Source organism: Dermacentor andersoni, chromosome 6, assembly GCF_023375885.2.
Source record: "Dermacentor andersoni chromosome 6, qqDerAnde1_hic_scaffold, whole genome shotgun sequence".
NCBI classification, from domain to species: domain Eukaryota; kingdom Metazoa; phylum Arthropoda; class Arachnida; order Ixodida; family Ixodidae; genus Dermacentor; species Dermacentor andersoni.
This window is the reverse complement of record NC_092819.1, coordinates 43,451,268-43,478,017: the sequence shown is the minus strand read 5'-3', so window position 1 is coordinate 43,478,017 and position 26,750 is coordinate 43,451,268. Positions and strand designations below refer to the sequence as shown.

The following is a 26,750-nucleotide window of genomic DNA, read 5'->3' as shown; positions in this document are numbered from 1 at the left end:
ATTTCACGGAGGGCAACGCAAGACGCCTGGCCGAGACGCGGCCCCGCCGGCTGGAGGCGGCCGGGCCGGACCAGTATACACATTCCGAGGCACCGAGAGATGCCGAACGCGCCTGTCGGGTACGAAGAAGACGCGACGAAGAAAAAGACAAAGGGCACGTATAGGGAGCAGCTGCGATGGGGGGAAAATGGACGAGAAAGTATCGGGAAAAGAAATCAGGGAATAAAGAAAGGAAATACAAAGGCAGCTCTGGAGAGACGGAGGTGAAGGAAGCGTTCGGGAATGGGACGACATCCAATTTGCGCCAGGCGAGCGTGCTTTTCGGGAGAGCAGCGGCGGCGTGGGCGAGGCCCAGCTGTAAGGCACGATCGCGGACGCTTCCCGATTCGAATCAGCCCGCGGGTACCTTCCGCTCGCCCCACCCACCCCTACCTGAGCCCATTTCCTTCCCTTCGCGCAGAATAGAACGAAAAGAGGCGCCTCTCCTTCGCCGCCGTCAGGCGTACGACGCGCGACGAATTGGCGGCCACAGGTGACGGATTACTGCGCACGGTGCAGCCGACCTATCTTTCTCTATATATAGAGAGAGATATGTCTGTAGCGAGCGCCGCCATATTTGCTCCGGGAAAAATCGGTGGAGCGCAGCGGAAAATTGGGCAGCCGCGAAGCGCCCCGCCGGGGGGGAGGTTCGGAATTCGGTCGTCGCGGCGCTAACGACCGACGTTTATGCAGCGTGTGAAATGATTCCCGCCGCCGACGACGACGCTCAATTAGTCGATGTCGAAGAAGCGAAAAAGCGGCGGCGACACCCGCGCGCGGCCCGGCGTCCTAAATCGATGACTTACTGCTGGCGGCGTCCGCCTGCCATTTTACCTCGTCTAATTGCCGGCGGCATCATCGACCAATGCGCACGACGCACGTTACCGTGAAATGTCAAAAGAGTTTATCGGGAGAGACGGGGAGAGCGCTCGCTGCTGCTGCCCGGGATGTTGTTAAAGGCGCAGGCGATATGGAATCGTACGTGTCGCCGGTGTCCGGCGCTCTCGGTTTAAAAAGGAGCGCTAATGAGCGCTATCAGAAGAAAAACCTCGGGTCAGGCGATGGAAACTGTCATGTCAGGCGATGGTCCCTTGTTCGCGTTCCCCAGGCCAGGAAGGATTTTCTTTTTCTACAAATGCGACGATTTCTTTAACGGGAAACTCGCGGAAGTTTCAGCTTCACCCTACCTTGAGGTGAATGAAGTTTTTTTCATTACATGGCATACCCAGTGCACAATTTCTGAACCATGGCCTCCCATCCTGGAACATGCTGAGCTTTCATTATCTAAGCTACTTTCAGCGCAGTTTTCAAGAAGTAATGCATTTATGGTCAGGAAGTTAGTGTTTATTTATTTGTTTATTTATTTATTTATCAAAGGCGCGAGTATGCGAGTTTACCTCGGTCAGTGACTGGGTCCAAGTTTACCTTTAGATGAACACTGCGACGCGTCAGCAAGACTTATTGCATTGTTTGATGATGATGATTACGCGAGCGCTCGCTCTGATAGGGGTGGTGGCACGTGACACCGGGCTAAAGCGTGTTTCCTATCTTTCTGGCGTATCTTGTTTCCGTTATTAAAAATAGAAAGTCCGCTTCATTGCAAGTTTTCCCAATCTGCTCGTCACCGCCGGAGATCTCCGTCTCCCGCGCTGCTCTTAAATTGGAACGTACAGCGGAAACTAAACTATACACTTAAACGTGGAACTCATACAGAGTCACCCTCGGTCAGGGTGACTCTATACGTTCACATGTATATCGGGGAGTACGGCCCGACATTCTGTAGCAATACGTGCTCAGTGGTTCCTTGCTAGTGTTCACGTGCGTGACAGGTTCACTAATAGCTTGGATGGATGGATGGATGGATGGAGGTTATGAGCATCCCCTTCGGAACGGGGCGGTGGGTCGCGCCACCAAGCTCTTGCCATTATATTGGCTAATGTCCTACCTAGGTTTAAAAAAATAAATAAAAAAAAGCTTCTTACCTTCTTGAGGCGCCCTCTGTCGGAGCCGAGGAAAGCCACGCTGTGCTGCGGCGTGGCGGCAGCCGCGACCGACGTCAGCGTCAGGTTCTCGAACACGGCGCTGGCGGCACGCGAGATGGGCGAGCTGCCGTTCAGCTTCAGCGTCTCGTTGCAGAAGCTCAGCACGTTGCCGCTCTGCTGCAAGTGGGCAAGGAGACAACACCACCAGTCAGCCGGTGACGTCACGAAGTGCGCGAAAGCGCGCAGCAAGCTGGCGAAAATTCTTTTTGAAACATAAACCTCCACACGGCGGAACGCAGTTATGCTGCGACCGCCATGCTTTGCTGTTACTATACAGAGTGTGCTTAGGTTCGTTTGCGAACGACGTATAGCAGCAAATATATGATTGTGCTTCTTGACGCAGCACCTTGTCACCCCTCGCGACCACACTTGCCGCGGCGGTAGATTTAAATCGGCCCAGCCGCGGCGTGCTCTATATAGGCTGTGAAGTCGTGAGACGTACATGTGTCCTGTTCACCTCGTGCAGCACACATCCTGACTTCGTTCGCTCGGATACGCGAACCGCGAGACACCTGCGCTACTCGATCTCGGTTAGAGACAGCAACAATAACAAATACGATCCATGACCTTCTATGTTATTTAACACTTGTGAAAGAAGGCGTTGTATGATAAAATGCGGCCCACACCTTTCCGAAAGCGTTGAAAATGCTTAAGATGCTTTGACGCTTGAGTTTGCTGGAGGGCTAATTTGGACGGCGCGTGAAGGTGGGCGGGAACCACGCTAGCTTCAGAAAGCGCAGACGACAGCCAACTTATTACGTAATGGCAGCAAAGCTCCTCCGGTTGGCGCTCAGGCTCGCGTGACCTCAGCGAAGCGACAATTTCGACGACCAACCGTGACCACGTCGGTGTACTACAGGTGTTAGGACAGGTCGTAATATCACGTCGTTAAACGGAAACCAGCCGTTAAGGTGACCAGCCGCCGCAGAAACGAATCCGGTAGCGCTGCTGCACGCGCGACTAGTGACGTTAAATATGGATGTCCCACGAGAACGCCCCGCGTAATCGAAGGCGTGCCCCGACCGCGCGCAGTATATATAATATGCAGGTTCATAACGCGTGATTAAAAGGCGAGCGCAACGAAAAAGGCATATTTCTGCTCCACCTTCCTCGCGCTCTTAGGCCGGCGGATTAGGGTTTCTCGTAAGGCGCGGCTAACTTTCTTCTTTAAGTCGCTGATTGACAAAAAAAAAGTAATAATGATAAAGACGCGCCCAACGAAACGCTGAATCCACGCCCATGCCATTTGTTACGCGATTATAACGCGTCAGCCCGTGACCTGGACCGTCCACGAAGGGCGCATGCGTGTGAGGCGGCTAAAGATATGACGCAGCGCTTCCAAGAAATGGCCAAAAAAACCGCCGTCGCCCGGTCATAACACTACGAATGGGCAAGTTAAAGAACGCGGCAGCAAATCACGCGCCGATAGACCGCCGACAACACGTACACCGCCCGCGGAAACCGAAATAAATCTCGCGCGCCTTTGGTTGCGCAATTAAGGCGAGCAGTGTCCGTGGCTGAGGTCTCGCTCGCGGAGCGCCCATCATGAATGAAAATTGCCCGCGGTGTCGTCCTCGCGACCAGCAATTAATTCGCCACTGCTTCGGGACAAGAGAGAAGAAAGAAAGAAAGGGACACGGCGGGTGGAGAAGGACCGGTGGAGAAGGACCGGGGCTTCGATAAATCATCGAAGTGGCCCGATACTTAGAAGGGCACGCAAAGGTGGTCGGAACCATTTCACCCTCCTCGGTGTCTCTCTCTCTCTCTTGTCGTGCATGGTTTTGGAAGCAGTGGGAAAGGAGGAGGAAGGGGAGGAGAGAAAAGAAGAGGCAGTGGAAGATGCGAGGAAGAGACCGAAAGGGGCTTTCGAGAGGAGGCTTCAGTTGGTGAGGTCGGCCTGAGGGGCATGTCTCTGGCACGCCGATACATGCAGAGCTCGAAAGAAAGAAAGGCGTGGAGAACGCCGGAGGCCAGGCGAGCTGTAGACGAAGGGCAATGAAGATATTAGCTTTAGCCGGTCCTTATACTACATTCCGTTCAAGAAATACCGGAATATCGCAGATTTTGGAGGTACCTGCATACAGTTACTGACTACACGGGGACGTCCTTAATTCCGCATAAGACATCTATATAAACATATGCGCCTCTATTATAACAATGAATATTCAAAATACGAATGTAACGTGAACGCCGCCAGCAGTAGCGCCGACATCTTGTGACGCTAAACCACAATGCTTTAGAAACGTCTGCGTTGCATGACATGTTTCCGTTGAAGCAAAAGAAAACAGCGGGCTATGGGTCAATGATCAGGATTTCGCGGCGCCTTTACTTCGCCAGCTAAGTAGCGCATGGCTAGAGTTTACTAGACTATAACCGGTATTCTAGTACACTCTACGCATGACCCATAATCATTGCAGCAGTATAGTTTGGTGTCGCTATGAATTAACTCATTGCCACAGGATGGCGCCCCCGAGGGCGCTGCTCACGTCTGCGTCTCAAGTGTTATAGTGTTACAGTTAAAGTGTTTCTTTTAACCGTACAGTTGGTCCGCTTCTTCCCCCCCCCCCCCCCCTCTCGGGAAGAACACTCACGTGACACAAATAACCATCTAATGCGTCGCGGTTTAACAAAGCATCACAACATGTCGCCACTTGCGCTGCTGCGATGAAAAGTATAAACCTTTTGGCCAGTTTATTTCCGCTCCCGCGTGTGGCTGTGCGGCTGTGTATGCAGTCCTCAGACTGGCGACTTGTGGAGGAAGCTGCGGCAGTACTCGAGACCGCGAGAGCTCGTGTGCGAGCGTATATACGCGCGGTTCCTTTCGCGGTTGTAAACATCGCACGCCGAGCTCACGCGCTGTTTCCTGCAGCAGCGCTCCCTGAAACATGGACAGACACACACGGTCTAGGAAAACGCAAGGATGCCGTGACGCGTAATTACCGGCCGCTTCGAAGCAAAGCAATACAAATTTGAGTGAAAAACGTTTCGAAGAGAAGACTGAGTGAGCAACAGAATGTTGGGCATCTGCGCAAAGCGTACGTGGCTGCAGCATTAGGGACCGTCGCGTCTGGGGCGCTGCGCGCACACCACTGACGACGATGCGCTGTGTTATACGGAAACGAGTGGGAAGCGAGAAGAACTGTGTGCAGGGAGGCAGTGTTGTTGTTGATGGTGCAGCTCGCACGGTCGCCGCATTGAAGGCCGCCGCGCTAATCGCACGTTAGCGAAACTGGCTCGCACGACAGCGCGCAACATAAAAATTAGTAAATGAAGAAAAAAGACGGCTTGAGTGAGAGGGGGAGTGCGCATTAAAAATGCTTGGCCCCCTGCAGCCTACGGGGTGTGTGTATATATATACACGTATGGGCGCGCAGCGCGGCGAGCCTCATTAATAAGCGCCGGTGCATCGTTACACTCAGCCGCGACCGGAGCAAAAGAACGAACCAGTTATTAATTTCTGCAGTTAATTCCTTTTGCTTCTTCGCTTTATTTTTTTAGTATCTTTTTGACAGAACCCCACGCGCGCTCTAGCTGCTCGTCTAGTTCACGTGCGCGCACGCACGTATATGCATAAGGGGCGTCGTGGTCTGTGATGGTGTATAGTGTTGTGATGCAGGAGCGAACATGACTGTACTTTCTTTCCTTTTCTTTCTTTCTTTTTTTCTCTCTCACTCGTTAGAGCGCAAACGCGCACCTCGTGAAGGTGCAAGCATCCACGCTTCCGCACCGCGCTACAGCGAGCACGCCGCTGTAGCCACCGAGGTTGTAGCATGCATCACGCGTGATCGAGCGGCTAACCGGAAGGAACAGCCGACGGACTGTTTTCGAGGGATCGGGTCTCGACCTGGCCCGTAATGAAGAGGGCCCAAGAGGCCGGGGCGGGCACCCATCTGTCTAAAGATCTTGCTTTTCCTTTTATTTCTTTTTCTTTCTTTTTTTAACCCCGCGGTCGAGAACGAAGCAGGCAGGAAAGGATGCGACGAAGTCGCAAATGACTATACAGTGCGGCGGTCGATGGCCAGTAATGGACAGTGTCTTCACGGCTACTAACGAGGACGATGGCTGAACACTGAGCACTTCGACCTGTGACGCCCGAACACGCCCGTGAATGCAGAACACTGCCCTCCCCCCCCCCCCCCCCCCCCCCTTCAGTGAGTATCTCGCCGCATATATCAGGCTAGCATCTCTACAATTTTCATTAGTTTCATCGTCTCTGTCTTCGGGAAGGGATGAGCACTATTATGAAATCCTGTATTAAGGTTCTATAGTCAGCAGGCAGTCTAGAAATAGCTTATACTCAGCAGTACCGTCCGTCCTGCGAGAAAGGTATTCGGGTTCCTGCGCACTCGCTGTGCCGACGACTCAGCTTTGTTGCGCACGCTAACGCGCCTTTAGCCAACGCCTCCTAGATAGCACAAGGCCGGTGCGCTTCGATCCGTGACGCCATGCTACCTTGGCCGACTGCAATAGAATCTAACGGGATCGCTCCCGAGTAATCCGCGGTGATCTTGACGTCAGCGCTTTCGTCACGCCGGGCTTGGCAATGGAAATTCAAGCAGTAGAAACGTCATAAAGCAGAGTGAGCAGGCCTGTTATCTAGGAGGCGCTGCTTTGGCGCAAGCAAGCAAGTCGGTTGTGTCCGCCATTCTGAAACATCTGCGGTGTATTCAGCGTCGGCAGGCCAATGACATTTCCACGCCGTCTTTTCTTTTTTTTTCTTTTCTACGCTAGACAGTTTTCGACACAAGGTGCATGCAGGCCCAGCGAAAAACCATTCGAAGTAAAGCGAAGTTAGCGCTACGTCGGAAAAACGACGAGTCTACAGCGTTCAGCATTTGCACCAAAGCAGCCGATGTACTGTCACACCAAAACTAAACGCTAACTGTAAGACAAGTTAGAACGCCTCTCACGATGAACTCCTTCAGAGAGCGTGATCACGGTGCAACCAAGAACACACCAGCGTCACGTACAGTGGCGAAAGGCGAATGCGCTTTCTAGCTTGTTTTCCCCTGTTTGCGTTTCATTCTGGCTTGGTAGTAGAGAAGCATTACAATTTCACCGAAACAAGCACAGAAACAAACAAGCAAGCAAAGAACGCTACGACACTACGCCGCCTGCACTGTAATGTCGCCCTGTTCTGCAGAGAAGCCGAACACTCGCTAAATAAGGCGTCTAGCGCCTATCTTTTATTTATTCTCCGGATAGTTCGACTTACTTCTTATTCCGACAAAATTTTTTTCGAAAGTTTCTTTCGGAGGGACCCAAAACCAGCGCAGCACGCCGAGAGACGCCAACGAGTAATAGGGGGGAAGTGGGCGCAGAGGAAAAAGACACAGTTCGCGGAAGGAACACGTCTTGTGTTTCCCATTACGGAGAAACTGCGCACAAGCCGCCGCCGCGCGAAAGGAAGCAGGGAGCCCAAGCCAAGCGCTCAGATTTCGCTCGAGCTATAGTGGGAGGGAGGGGGAGCCAAAAGAAACTCCTCTCAACGCTCCATCCACACGGCAGACATCGCACGCTTTCCTTCGCTCCTCTATGGATGATAAAGGAGATGAAGGCTTGGAAAAACTCGCAAGCGGCTAGGTTTAGGGGGGGGGGGGGGGGGGGATCTGAACGAAGGCGACTGTGTTCCACGACTGGTTAAGGCTGTGAGTTCGAGTCTAGGTGCCCCCCCCCCCCCCCCCCCCCCCCCCGCAGTCCTTTCGTCTCGAGCTCGAAGCAGCGTCAGAACAAGGAGGAGCGGGGGGCTGAGAAGCCATGCACAGGGGTGAGAGGGGAGGCAGTCAAGAAGTCAGGGGCAGCTGGCGGCGAATTTCGTTCGGAGCGACCGGGGCATGCAACGAACTCTGTCGGCAGCGCGCGCCGCGCCCCCTGCTGTCGGAAACAATAAGAGACAACACCTCCGGCGGAGAGCAAAACGGCGGAACTTGGAACGCCACCGGGCTTTGGAGGAAAGGAAACGAATACGAGAAATAAAACACGGCCAGGCGTCTCCGCCACGTTTTGTTTCTTTCTAGTTTGAAACACGCGCGTCGCACCGATCTGGCTGCTCTAAAACGGCGTTCCATTTCCTCTAGACGAGAAACTGCCTCTTATGCCGGAGATCGTGCGCGCGCGCGCGCGTGTATGTGTGTGCGAACGAAAAAGTACAAAGTCGAACGTCGCGAATGAAAACTGAATCCACTTTCGTTTAATTCGGGGCCTCGCGCTGATGGCTGGCGGGCGTTGTGAAGCCTCGTTTTCGGCGGGGAAATAAGGAATCGTGTGCCGCAGCTGGGTTCATTCAATTTCATGCACTCCTCGAGTGTGCGCTTAATTATTTTTTTTCCTTCCTTCTTTTCCATTTAATTCGCCGCCTTCGGCGACGCAACGGACGCGCTTCCCACGTTTCTTCGCACGTGTTGCTAATTTGGCGCGGGACCCCTGCTAAGCGCGCTTCGCCGCACAACGCTGCTGCGCTGGCGAGGGAAAGAATATCGACCTAGTGCCTCCTATATCGACTGTAGCGCGGGAATGCCTGCGAGGCGATGTGTTTTAGAAAGCAAGAGATGCGAAAGCAGGCCTGGAAGGGCCGTTCAACTTCCGATGACTTACGACGTTCGCTGCTGCGATTTACGAGATTTGAAAGAATTGCGTGAAACAAGCCAGCGCGTGCGCGCGCACTCACGCGGGTCACGCATTATTTAGGGACATTCTTCAAAACTTCTCCAAAGTCTGTGTGCTTGGGCGCATGTGAACATAATGTATGCTACGCGTTTTTCTTTTGTCAAGCTCTTTTATGACTGTAAACTGCACTGTAGCATGCGTCGAAGTAACAGAAAAGCTTTCGCGAAATTGCTTCTGCGGACACGCAACAATAAGCTGGACATTTAAAATATAACGAAGTGAAGAGAAAACAAGTTTCGCTAGTGCCTACAGACATGCTAAAAATTTTCGCACACCAAAGCTAAAATACTCGAACGAAAGAAGCCGTGACAGTGGGCGCCGGCTTCATACCTTTCATCAAAGCAATGGCGCTACTTTTTTTAATCTTGCCGAGACGTAACCGCTTTGTCGGTATAGCTCGAAGGTCCCAGGAAAGCGTAAACGCGGGAAGATATTGGCTCTTTTTGCGGGTGATGAACGTTATTTCTCTCTCTCTCTCTCTTGCGAAAGAGAACTGCAACGCACCAAAGCTCTTATTCCCAATGGGGAAAATAAAAAAGGAAAAAGCGAAGTGTAAACAAAAGCAAGAAAACGCCTCCCCATATTTATCAGTCACGCCCTAGTTGAGAACGTGACTATATATTGGCTCGGCTTCGCCTTCTAACCATACGATTGCAGATGCGATATGAAGCGGCAACCACAGACTCTTGTTTCGCGCGCAGGCAGCACCGTATATACCTCGCGCTTACGCGGAGAAAGCAATGCTGGCACCCGCACAAGTATAAGCGCGCCTAGTAAGTACACAGCCAAACCCGCACGAAGGCATCGAAAAAAAGCCGCGGGGCACGGCGACCCGAGCGCTGCGCAAACATTTCAATCTGCTCCGCGTCGGGTGCCTCACAGAGGCAAAGCACCGCCGCCACCAGCAAGCAGCAGGCATCGGAAAGTAGCAGCAGCAGCAGAGGCTGACGCGCTGAGGAGCTGCTAAGCGGATTACGTGCGCTGGGCCCTATACACGCGCCGGCAACCTTCGACGCTGCTGTTGCGCCAGGAGCAGCGGGTTTGAAACCCCCTCCGGCGCCTCGGAGGGCCAACTGTAGCCGCCCTCCCCCCGTCCCCTTCATATTGGCCATTGGTGGCGACGGGGATTTCACAGTCGGCTCGCCCTGAAAAGCCCCCCTTTTCATCCTTCTTTTTATTATTATTATTATTATTTTTTGAAATTTCATCGCCGAATCGGCGTATGCTCTCCGAGACGCGGACGCTTTGTTGTGAAACAGAAATACGTGTAGCTTTGGCGCCGCAACTTCCGGAAAGGAAGAAGCACCCGACCACGTTCTCTCTCTCTCTCTCTCCGAGTTCGCGCGCAACTGGGCGTCGCTCACAGAAGACGGACGCCAGCGGACGCGCGCTCTTCGGTACGCATTCACTGCTCCCGTACGCCCAGCGTTCTCCCTCGCTTCGCCTCTCTTTCTGTCCTGTCATCTACGTCGCTTCTGTGACGTTGAGAGAGGAATCGGCTGCCGCGGCCGCCGTCGATCGATACTCAAGGACGAGCTTCCAGGGCTGAGGACACCCGCAACCCGGCAACGCTCGGAAAGGAGACAAGAAACAGGATGGATAGATCGCATACTATACCGAAGGCGCGCGAGGCGCGGTTGCATATCGTCCAGTAGTTTTTCATCCGTGCACGCGTCCGCCATGCAGTGTAGTGAAAGGAGTGCTGCTGAGGCAGCGCTTTGCTCATTCGATGCTTTGGTGTGGAGACTCAAAAAGTTTGTATAAACACTTGACCACTATAGTGCAAACTATAGTATATTGTCAGCCCACGTGGGCTGTGGAGACTGTAACACGGCACGCTTTCACATGGCACCATAACTGTCAGCTTAGACGCACAGTTGCTCTCAAGCGGGTGCTAGCCTCGCTTACAAGAACTCGACGCGAGCGGGTCGAGTCAGAGGTCGAGCTAAACCATGCCCGATCCCATCGCGTTTACATGCAGCTTGCCCAGCTGGTTGGGCGAGTCAACCCACCACCACTTATCGGCGACGTGTTGACCGAACTCGTCTCAACGGTCGCTCGGCCCGACCTGCTAACGTTTACACGAATCCACCGACCTGCGTTTTCAGTCTGACAAGCTGACTCGAGCCGCCTTTGTCGGGTTCATGTAAGCGTATAGCTAATTTTAAGTATTTGACAAGTACAGGCACCGTTCCTTTAAAAGAATTTGGAGGGCGCTTACGTTTCGCCTTTAAGAATGGAACGCGATAGACCCCTTACTGCTTTTCATGCTTCCCGGCAACTGCAGCTTATGTAACGTAATGTTTACAGGAAAACGACCCGCCGTGGTTGCTCAGTGGCCATGGTGTTGGGCTGCTGAGCACGAGGTCGCGGGATCGAATCCCGGCCACGGCGGCCGCATTTCGATGGGAGCGAAATGCGAAAACACGCGTGTACTTAAGATTTAGGTGCACGTTAAAGAACCCCAGGTGGTCCAAATTTCCAGAGTCCTCCACTACGGCGTGCCTAATAATCAGAAAGTGGTTTTGGCACGTAAAACCCCATAATTTAATTAACAGGGAAACGCATGGCTGCGAACGCTATGCACGAAGGCGAGCTTTCTGGTAGAAACGCGACCTCTTGCGTGGGTCGATCTCCTGTTATTGTTTCGCACTTTCAATATTTCAGTTTGAGAAGAGCTAACATAAAGGACATGCGCTGTCGGTGTATTTTTCCCCATTACATTTGTTTGTGGACTGTCGTTCTCAAATTCGGAAGAATAACTTTGTAAAGAATGAAAGACAAGATCTGAGCAACTTTGGTGGTAGAGAAGTGGTTGGGTATGCGTGGTTCGGAATTTGGTTCGAAATTCGGGTATGCGTAATAGTTCGGAATTTTTAGAGCGCCGTCGGTTTTTCTGCGACGCGGGCTCCTTGACGTTGTCGCGTTAATGTACCTGTATATCGTGGCTAAGATGATAATGAAAAGTCCACACACGGAGAGGCAACTGCATAGCGCGGGCGCACAACGCGGATGCTGGTGCAGTTGACCATGGGGGCTAACATTTTAGAGCGGGAGGCCATAAACACAGACAAACAAAAACACACGTGCGCACAAAGACCAGGAGCAGAACTTCTCCCGGCACAGCCTGCGGTAAACGGCAATTGGCGAAAAACAACGCGCACGCAGGAGATCTGTATACCTGCCACCAGATTACCACGTGTTACAGGAAAGGTATAGGCGAGATTTACCTCCCCCTCACCATTCCCTTACCGCCCATGCGAGTTCAGTCTGGCGCGAGATTCAGAGCAAAGCATTTATATCTGCCTATCTGGGGCATTTATTTTACCCTGGTCTCCATAATCCACAATATACCACCTGCCGAGCCGCCCCGGGCATATCTTTTCCACTGTTTGTGGAGCTGCCACAAGCCCCATGGTGGTGCCTATTCCCAACCCTTCCTATTCCTCGTGGGAGGCCGCTCTTCGGGCCACTCGCTCGGATGACCAGCTCAGGCTGGTGGACCGCCCCTGCCGAGAGATGTCGGCCAGGGTGCTCCTGGACGTCTATAGGGACCCAACCGCGTTTAAATAGATCCAATAAAGTTTTATCGTCCATCCACGCACGAGAGGCAGGCGACGAGACAGGCGCCTTCATTTTTGCCGATATTCTCTTGTGCATGCGCGCGTGCGCGCGCGTAGTTTCGCGCTAATTATAATTTCCCGAAGATGAACATATTAGACAGTCCGATTAAATCGCCTGTGACACAGAGCAACATACGTTCAAGTATAAGGCTAGCTGAATTGGGCTGAATATAAGTAGAAAGTTCGTATTAACTTGCACAATAACGCATTCAGTGAAGCGGTTTTGACAACGTCATTCAACGCTATATAGTCTCGATCGAGTCTCAGTTAAGAACATAGCGCCCGATGGCGTGACCGCACTGTTCGATGTAGCAAAACCGGGCCCCGCTGCAGCATGGGTAGTATGCAAAGCTGCTCATTTTGCTTCCACGGTCAGCCACCAAGATCGAAGGACCCGAACTACACGGCAGCGACGGGGGTAAAAAGCGCGGCCGTGGTCGAAGCGCGCTCGGGGTCGCGCTCGGTTCGTCGCTTATCTGCTCACCGCCTGCGCCATCCATCAACGGTGGCCCCGAAATTTTCGACACCGCCGCCACGCCCACTCGGCGGCGAACGCGCGCTTATCGGAGGAGCGCCCGGAGCTCGAACTCGCAACGAGGAAAGGCCCGATAGTGGGCTTCTTTGTCTTGTTCCCGATGTCCCCCTCCCTCCTTTTTTTTTTTTTTCTTCGTACCAGCCTAACTGATTGACTCTCGGCTTCACCGAAGTTGTGGGCGATGGCTATTAGGCCGGACTTACGGTGCGAGGCCGTTCGGTCCGCACGTATCGTGAGCCGCGCTAACGCCTCTGCACTCTATATACACCATACTAAAGAGCCGTTCTTTCCTCGGGACATATACAATACCAGATAGCGTCCCTGCCCCGAATCCCTCTGGAAGATAACGCTGGAAGAACGTTGTGTCTTCAACTTCGTCGAGGTGTGGACGACGACCGCAATGATTTACGGCCTATCGTTCATTTTAGCAGCTTAAAAGTGAAGTGAGCGAGAAAGCCCAGATTCAGTTCCTCCTACGGCGACCGCGGTGTCTCAGTATATGTAGCGAGTGAGTGTATTTGTCAAGTCGGCGCCAGATTCTCAGCTGTGACGCGTAAAGTGGAGCTTGCGATGAAGTGCGAGTGTGTGGCGTGCGCACTTGATGTGCAAGACTTATTCGGTGCTCTCAAATCTGCTGCGCGCGTGACCGGGCTTGTCGTGAAGTCTTACGGGTACCGTGAGTCCTGCGTAAAACTCGCATTGCTGCAGCAAAGCCTTTGAGGTCTAGCGGGAGCATACGTATAACTCTCCTAGCTGAGCTTCGTATATTGTCTGCATGAGATTTGCAACAGTGCACGGCGAGCAACCTCGATCGTTAACCTCTGTCATACCTCGAAACATTCAAGATGTACAGTACAGTTATAGTTAACCCAGTGGAGGTGGCGAAAGCCCTGCGGCTCTCCTTGCAAGGGTATACGTGGAGGGAACGACGCCCATCGTAAACTAGTGGTTGGCTCTCAGTCAGGTCCGACAAGCATCGATCTACATTCATACTTCTACGTTTACGGTGCCGACACTGGCGTCTTAAATACGTGTACTTTTTTTTTTCTTGACCCCGTGGGGAAAATGACACGTCTGGAGGAGAGTTGGCACTTACCCCCGGCTCCGGGCAGCTCTGGACGCTTCCGGCGATGTAATCCATATTTCGCGTCAGGACACTGCCGTTGTAGCACATGTGTATGTTCTCGGTGAAGCGGCGCTCCACGTCCCTCAGCGGGTAGAGGCACAGCGCCGAGCGGCGGGCCGACCGGGCCGTGTGGTCCCGCGAGAGCGCGAACACGGCCGCCAGCACACGACGCCGCCTGCCGCCGCCGCCCAGGGGCAGGCGCAGCTCGCGACTCAGGTCGTCGCCGGCGTCGAACACCACCGCGTCCTGGAGCAGGTTGTAGTCGGTGCCGTCGGGGCCGACGCACTGCAGCGTCACCTCGGTGTACGTGTTGTACGCCGGGTCGGAGGTGCACACGCGCGCGAGCCGGCTGATGTAGCCGAGCTCCTCGGAGGCGCGGAGGTGGCTCTTCCGCTGCACCGTGGCGAAGTACACGTACTCGTCCGTGTGGAAGCCGTACACGTAGCGCACGAGGTAGTAGTCCTTGATGTGGTGCGCCATGTCGATGCGGGCCGACTCCGAGAAGTTCGGCTCGATGATGCGGAACCGCTCGGACTCCGGCTCCAGGCTGCGGGTGCAGATGGCCGGCACCATGTCCCGGTACGGGCCCTGGCGGCTGTTGGTCGTCGCCACGTACAGGGCGCGCGAGTCGCGGCCGTAGTAGTGCGACGGCGCGATGAGCGCGAACGTGGACGAGTTCTCGTCGTTGGCCGCCACGGGCGTGGGCACCAGCGGCTCCTTCTCGGCCACGTCCGAGAGGGAGTGCCGCTGGCAGGCGCCCTGGCGCGCGCTGCCGCACACGATCAGCTTCTGGGCCACCGGGTCGATCAGCAGGACCTGCGCCACGACAGAAACGAGGGATTCCGTCCATGAGTCGCGAAGGATTTGCGCCGCGGGGCTGTTGGTGGCATGTCGTCTAGTTCTACGCTGTTTCTGTCAGCGGCAGAGCAACCTTTAAAAGACTTGAGCCTACTCTCACAGACTAGCCGTGTGATGTTGGCAAGGAACATAGCACCAAATTGGCTCTTGGACGTGAACGGTGAAGCGGCGAGACGGCCACAGACTATAGTGCGCCGTCTGAGATGCAAGGTCGGAACAAAAGAGCCTAGGGACGCAGTCTCAAAAATTAAGACAGTCCAATAGACACCAGGATAGGCCGGAATACTCATACACGAGTACGCTGATTGATACTCTCTCCACACTGATTTTACAGGCGTGGGATAAAGCTTTAGTGAAGGAGGAATTAGATCTTACTGGACAGGAGTATACGAACTAGAGTGAGTGCCTGTGAGTTACTGTTTACATGAGTAAGAGCAGGAGCGAGTTGCAATTAAATTGAGCACTAACAAAAGTCACTGACGATGACTTTTGAGTGGACGAGAGAAAGTGCAGAGAGCCCCAGTATAAGTTGGGAGAGGACGCGAGCATGAGCGAAAGTGGGTGCTGGTGAATGAACGCGAGTGCCGTAGGTGTTGAGCACGCACGAGTGTCAGTGAATGCACAGCTTGCGAAAATATATGTGAGGGAGTGTCTGGCTCATTCTGCCGACCTATAAGGACTCCGGGCGACACGTATATATATATACGCACCTTGTTAACGTTGTTTGTGGGCACCGTCGGGTACCCTTCGCAGCTGGCCGGCGAGCAGAGCACGCTGTCCTGGACGGGTCCCGTGGCCAGGTCCACCTGCAGCTGCAGCCTCGCGGCGTCGAGCTGGTACAGCCTGTTGGTGGCGCCCAGGTAGAGGCGGCCGCCCGCCCTGTCCAGCACCAGGTGCGTGAAGTTGACGCTCTCGTTGTAGCTCCGGTACGAGGCCACCACGCCGTCGTCCGCCGCCGACACGAGCCGGGCCGCTTCGGCCTGCAGCGAGAAGCAGCGGTCGTGGACGGGAATGAAATGTAAGCGAGGAGTCCGCATGTGTGTGGGTGTATACACGACCAATGTGCGTGCTCGAGCGTGTTCTCGCCTCGCAATTATCCTTACTTATCAGCCGCGATCGCGATCGACCTACATGTGCAAAGTCGGACATATCAGCACTCATAGCATTGCTAATTAGCTCTGTGAAGCATCTCGACTGTACATTCACACGAGAGTTCTTTTATAGCTCACACAGTAAGAGGATAAAATATATATATATATATATATATATATATATATATATATATATATATATATATATATATATATATATATATATATATATATATATATACGTTGGGGATGTTAGCCTGACATGCCACTCCAGGTGCTGGGTGATGATTATGATGTATACAGTGATAAAGAAGGTTTGCAAAACAATCAAGCGAAAAGCGTGATCGTTATAACTGTACGCTGTAGGGACGCAAACGTTTCAGTTATTCGCACTGTCTTTTTTCTTTCTTTTTAAGATGGGAGTTGCGGCACTTCTTCTATACGGTATGACATCTGCCTTACGTGAACAAGTTTTGTTGTTATCTCAAGCCATCAGTGATCTAGCAGACGCTTTTATATATATTCAAACCTCATTGTTCACCAGCTTTAGCTGCAGTTTGCTGTAGTTATCGTCCGGCGTTTTTTCGCAAGCATGGCATGGCGCTTGCAAGGTATATATAGTCTACACGAGAGCAGGGTAATGGGCGCCGCTACACGAGGTTACTTCGAAGTATACTCGAAGGAGGCGACGAATGTATAGAAAAAGGCGTACCGCATGCAGGAGCATGGCCAGCAGTAGCGGCGGCAGGCTGAGGAGGGCCATGGCGGCCGTGGCAGCTGCCGCGCCGTGCCGGCCGCTGGCACAGCGGCGTCGTTGGCGCGGCCGGAGCATCGCCGCCGCGCACAACTCGGGGGCGACGCCGTCCTCACCGTCGCCGCCGCTGGGCCAACGTCGGGGTGGTCGCCGCGCAGCCGATCATGGGTCGCTCAGGAAGATGGGGGCCGCCGCGGAAGGCGCAGGGGCAGCAGCGGAACCTGCGTGTGAAAGACAGGGAGGGACGGACATTATAGAACCACATCGTTGGGCTGCGCCATTGCGTTTTGCATGAATACGACAAAGGCGGGTCGAGTATGATAGGCGTGTCGGGCTGGAAAACCGGTCGTATATATAAGGTTCACGTAAACGCCACAGGTATAGGACCGAGCCATGCGCTGAGACGAGTTCGATCGGTCGACCCGTATGCGAGGGGTGAGTCGACTCGCCCGATGCGCTTTGGCAAGATGCACGTAAACGCAGGTCGGGCTGAGTCAGCTCGGCTCCTGTCTCTCGACCGACTCGCGTCGAGTTTGAAACGAAGCTTCAGACGCACACGCGAGTCATTGGGGCACGCGGAGGCGGACGAGGCAGAGCCCTGTTTCTCTGTTTTTGTTCCAACACTTGCAATGTGTGCGCGATCTCCAAAATTAACTGGCCAATACACGTGTGAGGCGCACGCGGCCTGCAGCTGCGTCGCTGCTAGAAAGACGCCGTATCAAGGCAGCCTGGGGAGAGTCGGGACGATTGTCTGCACGAATGTGACAGGTCTTACCCGCTATACAGCAGCCAGTTAAATTAAAGTCACTAAAGCTAAGACGCTCATTTAAGAACGCTGCACAAGCTCCCGTCTTCAATCGCGCTCCGCTCGAATACAGTATACCTCCAAGTATGTATATGCGCGACTACCACGTGATTTCTGAAGATTTGTGTCAGCAATTTCTAATAATTTATCACCATTAATTGATTTCGTGCAGTTTTTTTTTTTCTTATTAATATACAAGGTCGTGTATACTATATATAGGACGTGGCGTCAGCGCAATTGGCCACCGGCGTCTCGCGAGACGCTGACACCAACGTCTCGATATACCTCTCATTTGCATATACGCATCGCCCCGCGGCACGCGTTGCGCGTTTTCGCCAGAGATCAGCGGTTTGCGTATATGCCCCCACAAAAAAAAACGCACCTCTCAGCTTCGATCATGCAGCCCACACACGTCAGGCTGTGTTTCTGCGCAAATATCTAGACGCCGCTGCCCGGTGACTTGCATCAATATGCATGCAAATAGCACTATAGCGTAAAACATTATAGTTTCCTTCAACAGCCGAGCGTATGTACTTTTTCTTCGCGTGCGCTCACGCACACTATATATATACTTGTTCCTTGTCAGCAAACGAAAGCTGCGCGTAGTACATATCGTAGCGGATTTTTAACATGCATTGAATTTATGGCTTTACCAGCGCGGACGTGCGTGCACTGGGATAACGCAACGCGCAGGTGCGAATAGAAGAGCCATATATAATATTGTAACGCTTGCAACTAATAGTACTATTCAGCTCGAGAAAACCGCAACGCATATTAAAGCACATGTACCTTGTTAGTAACCCTGTAAAGGTGATTAGCAGTGGTCGAACAAGGAACGCTCCTGCGGCATACCTTGTTCGACTTCTGTTAATGGCTGTATGTCAGGTAAAAGGAATGTCTAGCTACTTAAACGCCCAATCATTATGACTAAATAAAAATAAGTTTAAAAATGTGGGGGATGTGAGAAGGGGCTAGCCGTGCGTTCACGTTTAATTAATATTGATAAAGAACCTATCGCACGCGCGCGGGCATCGCAAATAACGGAACGACACCTCCCGAGTTTATATTCCACGAACCATTCTCCTCCGACAAAGAACTCTTCGCGCGAACGCGGATCTGCCACGCGCGAATATATATATATATATATATATATATATATATATATATATATGTATGTATGTATGTATGTATGTATGTATGTGTGTGTGTGTGTGTGTGTGTGTGTGTGTGCGTGCGTGCGTGCGTGCGTGCGTGCGTGCGTGCGTGCGTGCGTGCGTGCGTGCGTGCGTGCGTGTGTGTGTGTGTGTGTGTGTGTGCGTGCGTGCGTGCGTGCGTGCGCGACCTCCAGAGAACACGCATATTTGTATAAGCGCGATCCTCCACGACCTCGTCGCAGCCAATAGACCTCGGCATATGCACGCATAGAAATGTGTATGTACTATAGATACCTATACTCTACATACCGCGGGGCCTCTTCAGGAGCAAGAGACCGAGCTTCTCTTTTCGGTCTCTCCGACAAGAAAGCGCTCGTGGCGCGTGCTGCTCGCCGGGCGTTACCTGACACCGGAAATTAAAGGAACGGCCCGAACCGACAAGACCCACGCGTGCGATTAAAAATAGCTCCTTTTTTTTCCCCACAGATGTTGCCGCACACACACACACACACATAAGAAGAGGGGCCGAAGAAGAGAAGGATCGCACCGCGGGCCTCTTTCATGCCTCCTTCCTTGTCTAAATTCCCCTCCTCTTCACCCATGCACCGGCGTTCGTCGCGCGTTTCATTCCGTGCGTCCTCCTCCACGAAGTGCGTGCATGCTCAAGCTGCGCGGTGGCGCGGCCGGCCTTCTCGAAATAGCGAATTTCTTCCCCGCTCGCGCGCGTGCCTATACGTTATTAAGGGGCCCGACGATCGTGTTCGCTTAGGTCGTGGATATCTATAGATCGCGGTCAGCCCGCGAGGAGACCGTTTATTTCTACGTACTTGTTGGAGTAGGTGAGAGAGTGAGGTATTGGCTGTTAGCTCGGCGGTGAGCGTCGTGCAATATTAGCCTCTTTTTCCGCAAAAAAAAAAAAGCACACTCCGACCTACATTATAGGCAGAGCCAGGTCGGCTGCATGACCAGTTTTGGGAGCGAGCAACGTGAACGCCTGCGGCTCTTGATTTAGTTAGCGCTCGAGCCTTATTAAGAGGGCGTGTTAACGCTACCGCGAACACTGCACTTTGCTACGCTTCTACATACAGTTTCCATTCCCATTTTTTCAGAATATATTTATACACAGAACTGCCGTCGAAACGCTATAAGTGGGTTGAAACGAGAAAACGCATGCTGGGGCACTTCAAACGGTTAGAGCCGGACGAACGCAGAAGCAAAATAAACTTCGGCTGGTCGACGGAGATAAGCTAGTTCTGCTGCTACTGTTTTACGGTTTAACGATGCGATGTTGCGGCGAGCGACGACTGTCGCGTGAAGCTCCTGTCGTTTACAGCGTAGACAACGATCGTGTCCTTCGTATATACATATACTGGACGGGCTCGAAAACGGGAACGCCCGCTAATTTTGGGAGGCGCACAGACTCCTAAAGACGTGTAGATGGCCCGCGGAAATGCCGCAGGTATCTTGAGCATACACGTATGCGCAACATAGCTGCATGTGATTTCTTCGAGATTTGCGCAAGGTTTCCGCTACAGAACCGCGCTTACTTCAATTAGGTGTCGCCATGGAGTCGTGCTGAATGCGGTGATGCACTCGTAGCGACGTCGGACATTGCTTTGAGTACAATTGCGCGTTTCGCTTATTGTGCACGTCCCGACGTGCTTCTTTCTGATTGTGTGTGCAGGATACTGCTACACAAATAGTTAGTGTGTAACGGGGTCACATCATCTCGTTACACCATGTACGGTCTCTGTTTACCCGCTGCCTTTTTAAGTTTCAAACATGTAACTACCACGTACGTCAACAAAATTAAGCTCCAGAGGTTGCTCTCAACTTGTGCACGATCTATAGCTGATCGAACGTGCATTCTGTTGTGATCGGCCCCGAATTCAACCTTCCGAGTGTGTGAAACTTTCCAGGTCGCTTTCCCGTGTTGAGGTAATTGCCCTCGTCCCCAACAAAGCGTCGCCTCTGTGGCCTTGGTGTTAGCCAGAACCGCTCGACACTCGGATAGAGTCACAACCATGTACCACTGAAGTGAATACATTCTTTCTGAAGTGAATACAGTCGTCGTCATCATTCCTCTCTCCTGAAATGTCATCGCTTTCTTCTTTCAGTGCACAACGTGAAACGAAGTCCGAATTTTGACAGCTGAAATCAAGGCCTAATGGCTACCCCTTTCCTTCTCACGAAAGGTTCTTCTAAATCCGTTGAGACGAGCCATCTTAATTAGACAGATATAGTGACAACTGTAGGGAAAGGCCGCGCAGTTCCGTTTGTCGTATAACGATGATTTGATAGCGCGCTGATTAAACTCAAGAGGCAGATGCACCGACGGCCAGGTGGTTGGCGAACTGCAGAAGTATAGTTGACGCAGGCTGCGCACCATAAAGAAAGCTTCTCCCTCTCCCTCCACTTCACCCACTACCGAGTAGTGCCACTGCCTGTCATTCAAATGGTTTTGACGGTTAGCGTTTATATAGCATAAACAGTCACTGATGGGTGGCGCGTCGTTGCCTGATCCACCCCGATGGCGGAGGAAGACCGGCGTCGGAGGAAAAATGAATCGGAAAGGGGGAGAGGAGATTACGGAGAGCAAAGCGAAACAATGAAACAGACCAAGAAAAGTTCGAAGGGGGCAGCCAACCAAAACTGGAAGCCGAGCGGCTTTCTCTCTCTCTCTCTCTCTCTTTCTTTTTTTCATCCGCATTACGTTCATTCGAGCGTAACCCCGGTCCGAGAGGCGGAGTCTACGCAATGCAACGCGCCAATCGGCGCCGCCGCGGAGAGAGTAACTACGGTGGGGGCAGCGAAGCTAGCTCGACTGATAAGCGGCCTAATGCCCGCAGGAAATAAAGAACGTACGCTGGAGCGGTATAAAGAAAAATTACGTCAGAAAAAAAAGAAAACGAATAAGGCGACAAATGCCAGGCAGTGCACCCGCCACCGACTGGTTTTTTGCCGCCGAGTGCGAACGCCCTCGGCCAGTAAGCCCCGCGTGTGCCGCCGGAAAAACCTGGCGGCTGTGTTGTGCTTTTCTTTTCTTTTATTCTTCTTTCCAATTCGTCCGCGACGAATCGGTCGATCACTTTCCAAATTCTCAGGGAAAGCACCTCCAGAAGATTTGCGTAACTGCTTATAGTTTAGATAACGATTCTTGTTCGTGTGCTTGTTCTCAGCTGGAATTAGAACTGCGTTCTGCGGTTCTATTTTTGTGTGGGAAAAAAAAATCTCGAACACGTAAGTAGCAAGGATGCACGTCATATATATATAGACGGTGGTCTCGAATCACGTGTACTGTAAACGATCAGCAGATAAGAGCAGGAGCAGATAAGTATAGAACAGGGGGACATATAGCCCACGACAAGAGCAAAACTGCTCATTAGGATCTATACATTCATAGCCTACAGATCTTGTCAAGCATTCGCTTTGAGAAGATAAACAATACGCCAAATACAATCACGGGCTCGAAGAAATCTGCGTGGGTCACTGCACGGACCATGAATAGAGATTCACGGTCAATACGCAGACGTCGCCTGTGATGTCAGAATCGTCGTAGTCCACAAAACCCTGAGAAGGGGATGCGAGCGGAGGGGGGGGGGGAATGGTGCGCACTCCCCCCCTCTCCTCCCCGGGCTATATGCCCTCGCTAAGAACAGCCAATTCCCTTACGTTACGCACTTTGGCAGCACTATATCTCGCGCGCGAAGTGACGTGTGAACTGCAAATGGCGGCTCTGGAGCCGCGCGTCTCCTCATAACGGGGCGTCGTTGCCCGCACCGTCCCAAAGGAAATTCGAGCAGAGGCGTGCGACGCTTTTACGGTGCTTTCGCAAGATCTAGACGGACAGAAAACAGACGTTTCCGTCAGAGCCCCCCACCAACCCCCACCAACCCCCGCTTCCCCCTCCCCCCCTCCTCTATTTCCTCGAAGTCTACTCTGAGGCGACAGCTTGAACATCAAGGCATGCGCGCTCCCGGGGTTTAGGGAACGAACGGGGCCCGCCGTTCGTCGCCGGCGATTCCCTCGGCGCAGGACTGCATCAAATAACCGCCTCCTCGGTTCACATCCCGGAGGAAACGTGTCGGCTGCCGTTCACGACGAAAAACGATATCAAGAATAACCGAAGTGAACAAGTTCTATAAAGTAGATTAAACTTTTGTTCCCTTGAAGGGAGCGAGTGTGTTGATGAAACGATCCCCTCTCTCTGGATGCGGGTTTGAGCAGTAGATCAGTTTGGTCTGCGTGCACTTCGCCTACACTAACGTGTTTCCACTAAACTAGAACGAACTTTCCCTGCGCTCAGTTGGGGCAGAGATAGTGCAGGAGTCGTGCAGGAGGTGCTGGCCTCCTGAGCGAGCAGTGTGCTGGCACTGTACTGACAGTGTAGGAGGTGCTGACCTCCTGCGCGAGCAGTGTACTGGCACTGAACGAAGTATACAGCGTGTATTGACTGGACCTGATTAGCCCGGCACGCCCGTCCTAGTGCCGATCGGTCGGAGGAGCTGTAGCTCTGACACTGCATCAATCTACTTCTGACGTGAGACGAAAAGTTCCGGGGAGTATGTTTCAAATTCGAAATTCCGCTGTCGAGAAGCAGCGAATTCAGTGCAATTCACAAACTACTGCGTATCTGAAAGTGAAGGTGTATGTACCAGCGCCCGTGGGGCACAGTTGTGTTGCTCGCTGTCACCTTTTTTGCGTGACAAAATGCGCTCCCTCCGTGCGCCGTCCCGAACCGAAGCTACCTTACTATCATAGTAAATGCCTCGCGAGACGAATTATCCTGCTCAGCGACGCGCCTTCGGTCCCGTGTTTCACGGTTTCATCATTTCGTGTTGCCTCACCGTCCAAGTCCCATTTCGCACGGCTCGCACACTGCGCGTGCGTTGCCGCTGGGAACGACACATAGATGGCGCCACCAATCCAGGCTGCGAAAACAAGCTCCAGCAGGACACCCCCCCCCCCCCCCCCAGTACACGTTGGATAATACATCGCGGCTCTCGAGCGAAGTTCGTTTTAGAAGGAAGTTTTAAAGCAGGGCATGGACCGGAAGCAAAATTAGGCGCAGGTGACTTTGAAATGGGCCGTGCCACGGATGCGAAAGCTGGAGAGAAAGGCCGACCGGAATATATACCTCACCGCCGCGCTGCTGCTCGCTAGGTGTGTAGCAGAATAGAAAACTGCCGGTCGTGATAAGAGATGCCGCGGGGATCAGGATGGCAAAGCGGGGGAAGGGGGGGGGGGGGGGCGACGGCAAGCAAATTTCGGAGCCGCCGTCGTGCACGCGCCCGTTCCAAAGTGGACGAAAGCGTCTTTGTTGCTTTGTTTCTTTCCTTCTTTCTTTCTTTCTTTGCTTGTTTTGTTCCTTTGCTGGCTCTGCGAATGCGTGGCCTATGAAGGCGTCATTAGGACACATTACCGCGCCGAGTCCCTCCACCTCTTGGCTCCTCTGCGCTAGGCATCCCGGCGAGCCGGAGAGATCGCCTGCAGAGATAGACGACGCACAAGGCTTTTTCCTTGGAGGGCGTCGCATACTGGGATAGATCGGGGGGGGGGGGGGGGGGGGGGGGAGGGCATGCCGGCGGGGGAAGATATAGCTTGGTCGGTCTTCCCATCACCCGGTGCTCTCGGCAAAGGATGCCATGAGCTGGGAGACATGGCGGAGAGGGCGGTCTTCTTGAGGAAACCCGAGGAGGGTGAACGAGGCAAGAAGAGGCTATCGCTTATCGGCTTTACTCCCTGCCGATGGAACGAGATAAGCCCACGGCAATGTCCCGGGAGAGAGCTTTATGAGGGAATTGGCTCAGCTGACGACGAAGATCGGAACGACGTCCTCACGAAGGAACGCGCCAAAGGAAACCAGTGTACGAGAAGAAATCAAACAAGGAACGATCGTTCTATAGCGCACACTTCATGCGGCACGTGTATAAGATGGCAGTCCCATTTCCTCGCAGAGGCTCTCTCGATGCGCAATCTGCGCACGAATGTGTGTGTCGTGCTGGTAGCTGCGGGCTTAAGAGCGATGCTTGCCTCTTCATCGGGATCTTGCGCTTATGGGATTCGTGGGTCTCGACGATTGTGTCGTGCCTGCTATCCGCGTGTACAATAACGCGAGAGTCACTGCAACTATCACTGAACGCCGTTTCAAGGAAGTGTAGACGCGTCTGCGTTTAGTAAGACGGTGTAGGTGCACGCTACCCTCGGGCTTCCTGGCTGTATCTCGTACACTATTAATTCTGCTCATTCTGGAAGTTTCCCGACGTGGGGCACGATTTAGCAATGCAAGCATTATCCGCTCGCTTGCGCGAAGCAGCCACGACGTGATCGCCATTACACTCGGCTTGAAATTCTTTGGTCGCTGGCTCGGTGCCAGGCAAACCTGCTTGGATATATTTTTTGTCTTCTTAACGTTACGCCAAGCAGTACCAAAAAAAAAAGAAGTGCGGTGAACGGACAACACCGGTGCATGTATTTCCTAGGTCGTAAGTTATAACTGCCCTTCGGAGTGAAAACGCGCTGAAGTTGAGCCCGCAATTCACTTGAGGCGGACAGTAACAACGTGGTATACTTAGCCAAGCTGCAGCTTACCAAATGTCGTAATAAGCAGCTAGTTCTCTTATAATCAGCGTATATAATAAACGCCTTAGCAGCGCTAGTAGACGTCTTATAGCCAGCTTTCCTGCTCAATCGTCGGACGTTTCGGTGGCTTCTTTGTTATTTATTACTTTTTTTTGCAGCCTCAACGGAGATGAAAACGCAATTTCGTTGGAAATAAACTAGATGGTGCTGCTATAACACACACACACTGCATCGCATTACTCACCACTGTTGAATAACGTCGACGCAGAAAAAAAAATACCACTAGCCTGATTCGTACAGTGTTGTCAGCAGCTCGATCGAGCCGGCGCTGAAACCACACGCAAGGTTTTGACGAGCGCGCTGAGCAGCAGCAATAATAATTGTTTCGCGAACGAGTTTCGAAGAGAGCAGATAATGGAAGAGACGGAGGAATTGTGCCGCAAGGCGAAGCCAACTTCCGCGGCGATCTCGTGTATAAACGAAGAGAGAGGCGCGACGACGCATCGTCATCAGTCAACGATCAGCTGATATATACCATGGCGGCCGTACATACAGGCGTGGAAGAATAACGCTTGTTCCTGCGCGCTCGGTGGTGCACGTGGTGGTGGTGGTGGTGTTATGCGCGAGTGTGTGTGTGTGTTTGGGTGGGGGCTTGTTTTGATAGCCGGCGTGTGCCGCGCCTGCTAAGAGCCGCGGGTCCTCGCGCCCATAGAGCAGCAGACCCCGCGTGCGGCGCCAAGACCGCTTTGCCTTGAGCGCCATTCAAGGATGCCGGCGGGGCCTGCTTTCAGAGGGAGCAAAGTGCTCGACGACGATGCCGATATTGAGAGAGTGGAAGCCCCTCGCGCGGAAACGAAGAATAATAACGAGCCTCTTCTGTGCTGCTGAAGAGGAGCGAACGAGTAGAAAGAAGGAAGGAAAAAAATGGCTCCGAGTCATAACGACGCAAAGAAAGTGAGGCCTGCGCTAAGAAAAACAAAATACGAAAGTAGAAAAGGATGAGCCGAGTGTATTTTAGGAACAAACGACGCGTCGAGTTTACATCAAGGGGCGGCGTCGCGTTTGCGAGGCCCCTGTGCCCGGCTCTCCGGTCGGTGCATGAACGTCCACGGCAGCAGCTCTTTCGCGGAGCTATAGCAGCTTCTGGCTTCCACGATAATAAACAGCATATATGCGCTGCGATGCATGAACGGAGGAAGAAGGGGAGGTGGGGGTATAAAAGAGATGATCCTATATGATCCTTGCCTTTCTTTTTTTTCTTGCTTTTTTCCATCTGTATTTTTTTCCCTTCGTCAAACTTGATGAAAGCGAGCGTCGGCGTGCCTTTGAATATATACGCGATACTCGGAAGAAAAATAATAATAAAATAAATGAAAGAGGGCTCTGACTTTGTTGCATTAGGCGCTGTTGACGTGTCTTGTCACGGAACTTTCGTCTTTCTCGCTAGAGTTGTTATTCTTATTTTCTTTAGGCAC

The 26,750-nt window shown here is 52.8% G+C and overlaps 1 protein-coding gene and 1 long non-coding RNA gene across 4 annotated transcripts in view; one reads left to right on the top strand and one right to left on the bottom strand.

Annotated features, from left to right (window-relative positions):
* The window catches only part of LOC140218964 (uncharacterized), a 180,309-nt gene that overhangs the window by 24,220 nt on the left and 129,339 nt on the right, over positions 1–26,750 (top strand). The window contains exon 2 of the long non-coding RNA XR_011895158.1: positions 15,643–15,782. This is a non-coding gene — a long non-coding RNA (uncharacterized lncRNA). The remainder of the gene's footprint in view (positions 1–15,642; positions 15,783–26,750) is intronic.
* The window catches only part of LOC126521975 (plexin-B-like), a 140,977-nt gene that overhangs the window by 41,394 nt on the left and 72,833 nt on the right, over positions 1–26,750 (bottom strand). For all 3 annotated transcript variants that reach the window (XM_050170734.2, XM_050170737.2, XM_050170735.2), the window contains exons 2-5: positions 16,693–16,955; positions 15,600–15,869; positions 14,002–14,847; positions 2,022–2,198 (exon numbers count right to left, since the gene is read on the bottom strand). In XM_050170734.2, coding sequence (XP_050026691.1) covers positions 2,022–2,198; positions 14,002–14,847; positions 15,600–15,869; positions 16,693–16,812 — 1,413 coding nt within the window. In that variant the 5' untranslated portion in view covers positions 16,813–16,955. The remainder of the gene's footprint in view (positions 1–2,021; positions 2,199–14,001; positions 14,848–15,599; positions 15,870–16,692; positions 16,956–26,750) is intronic.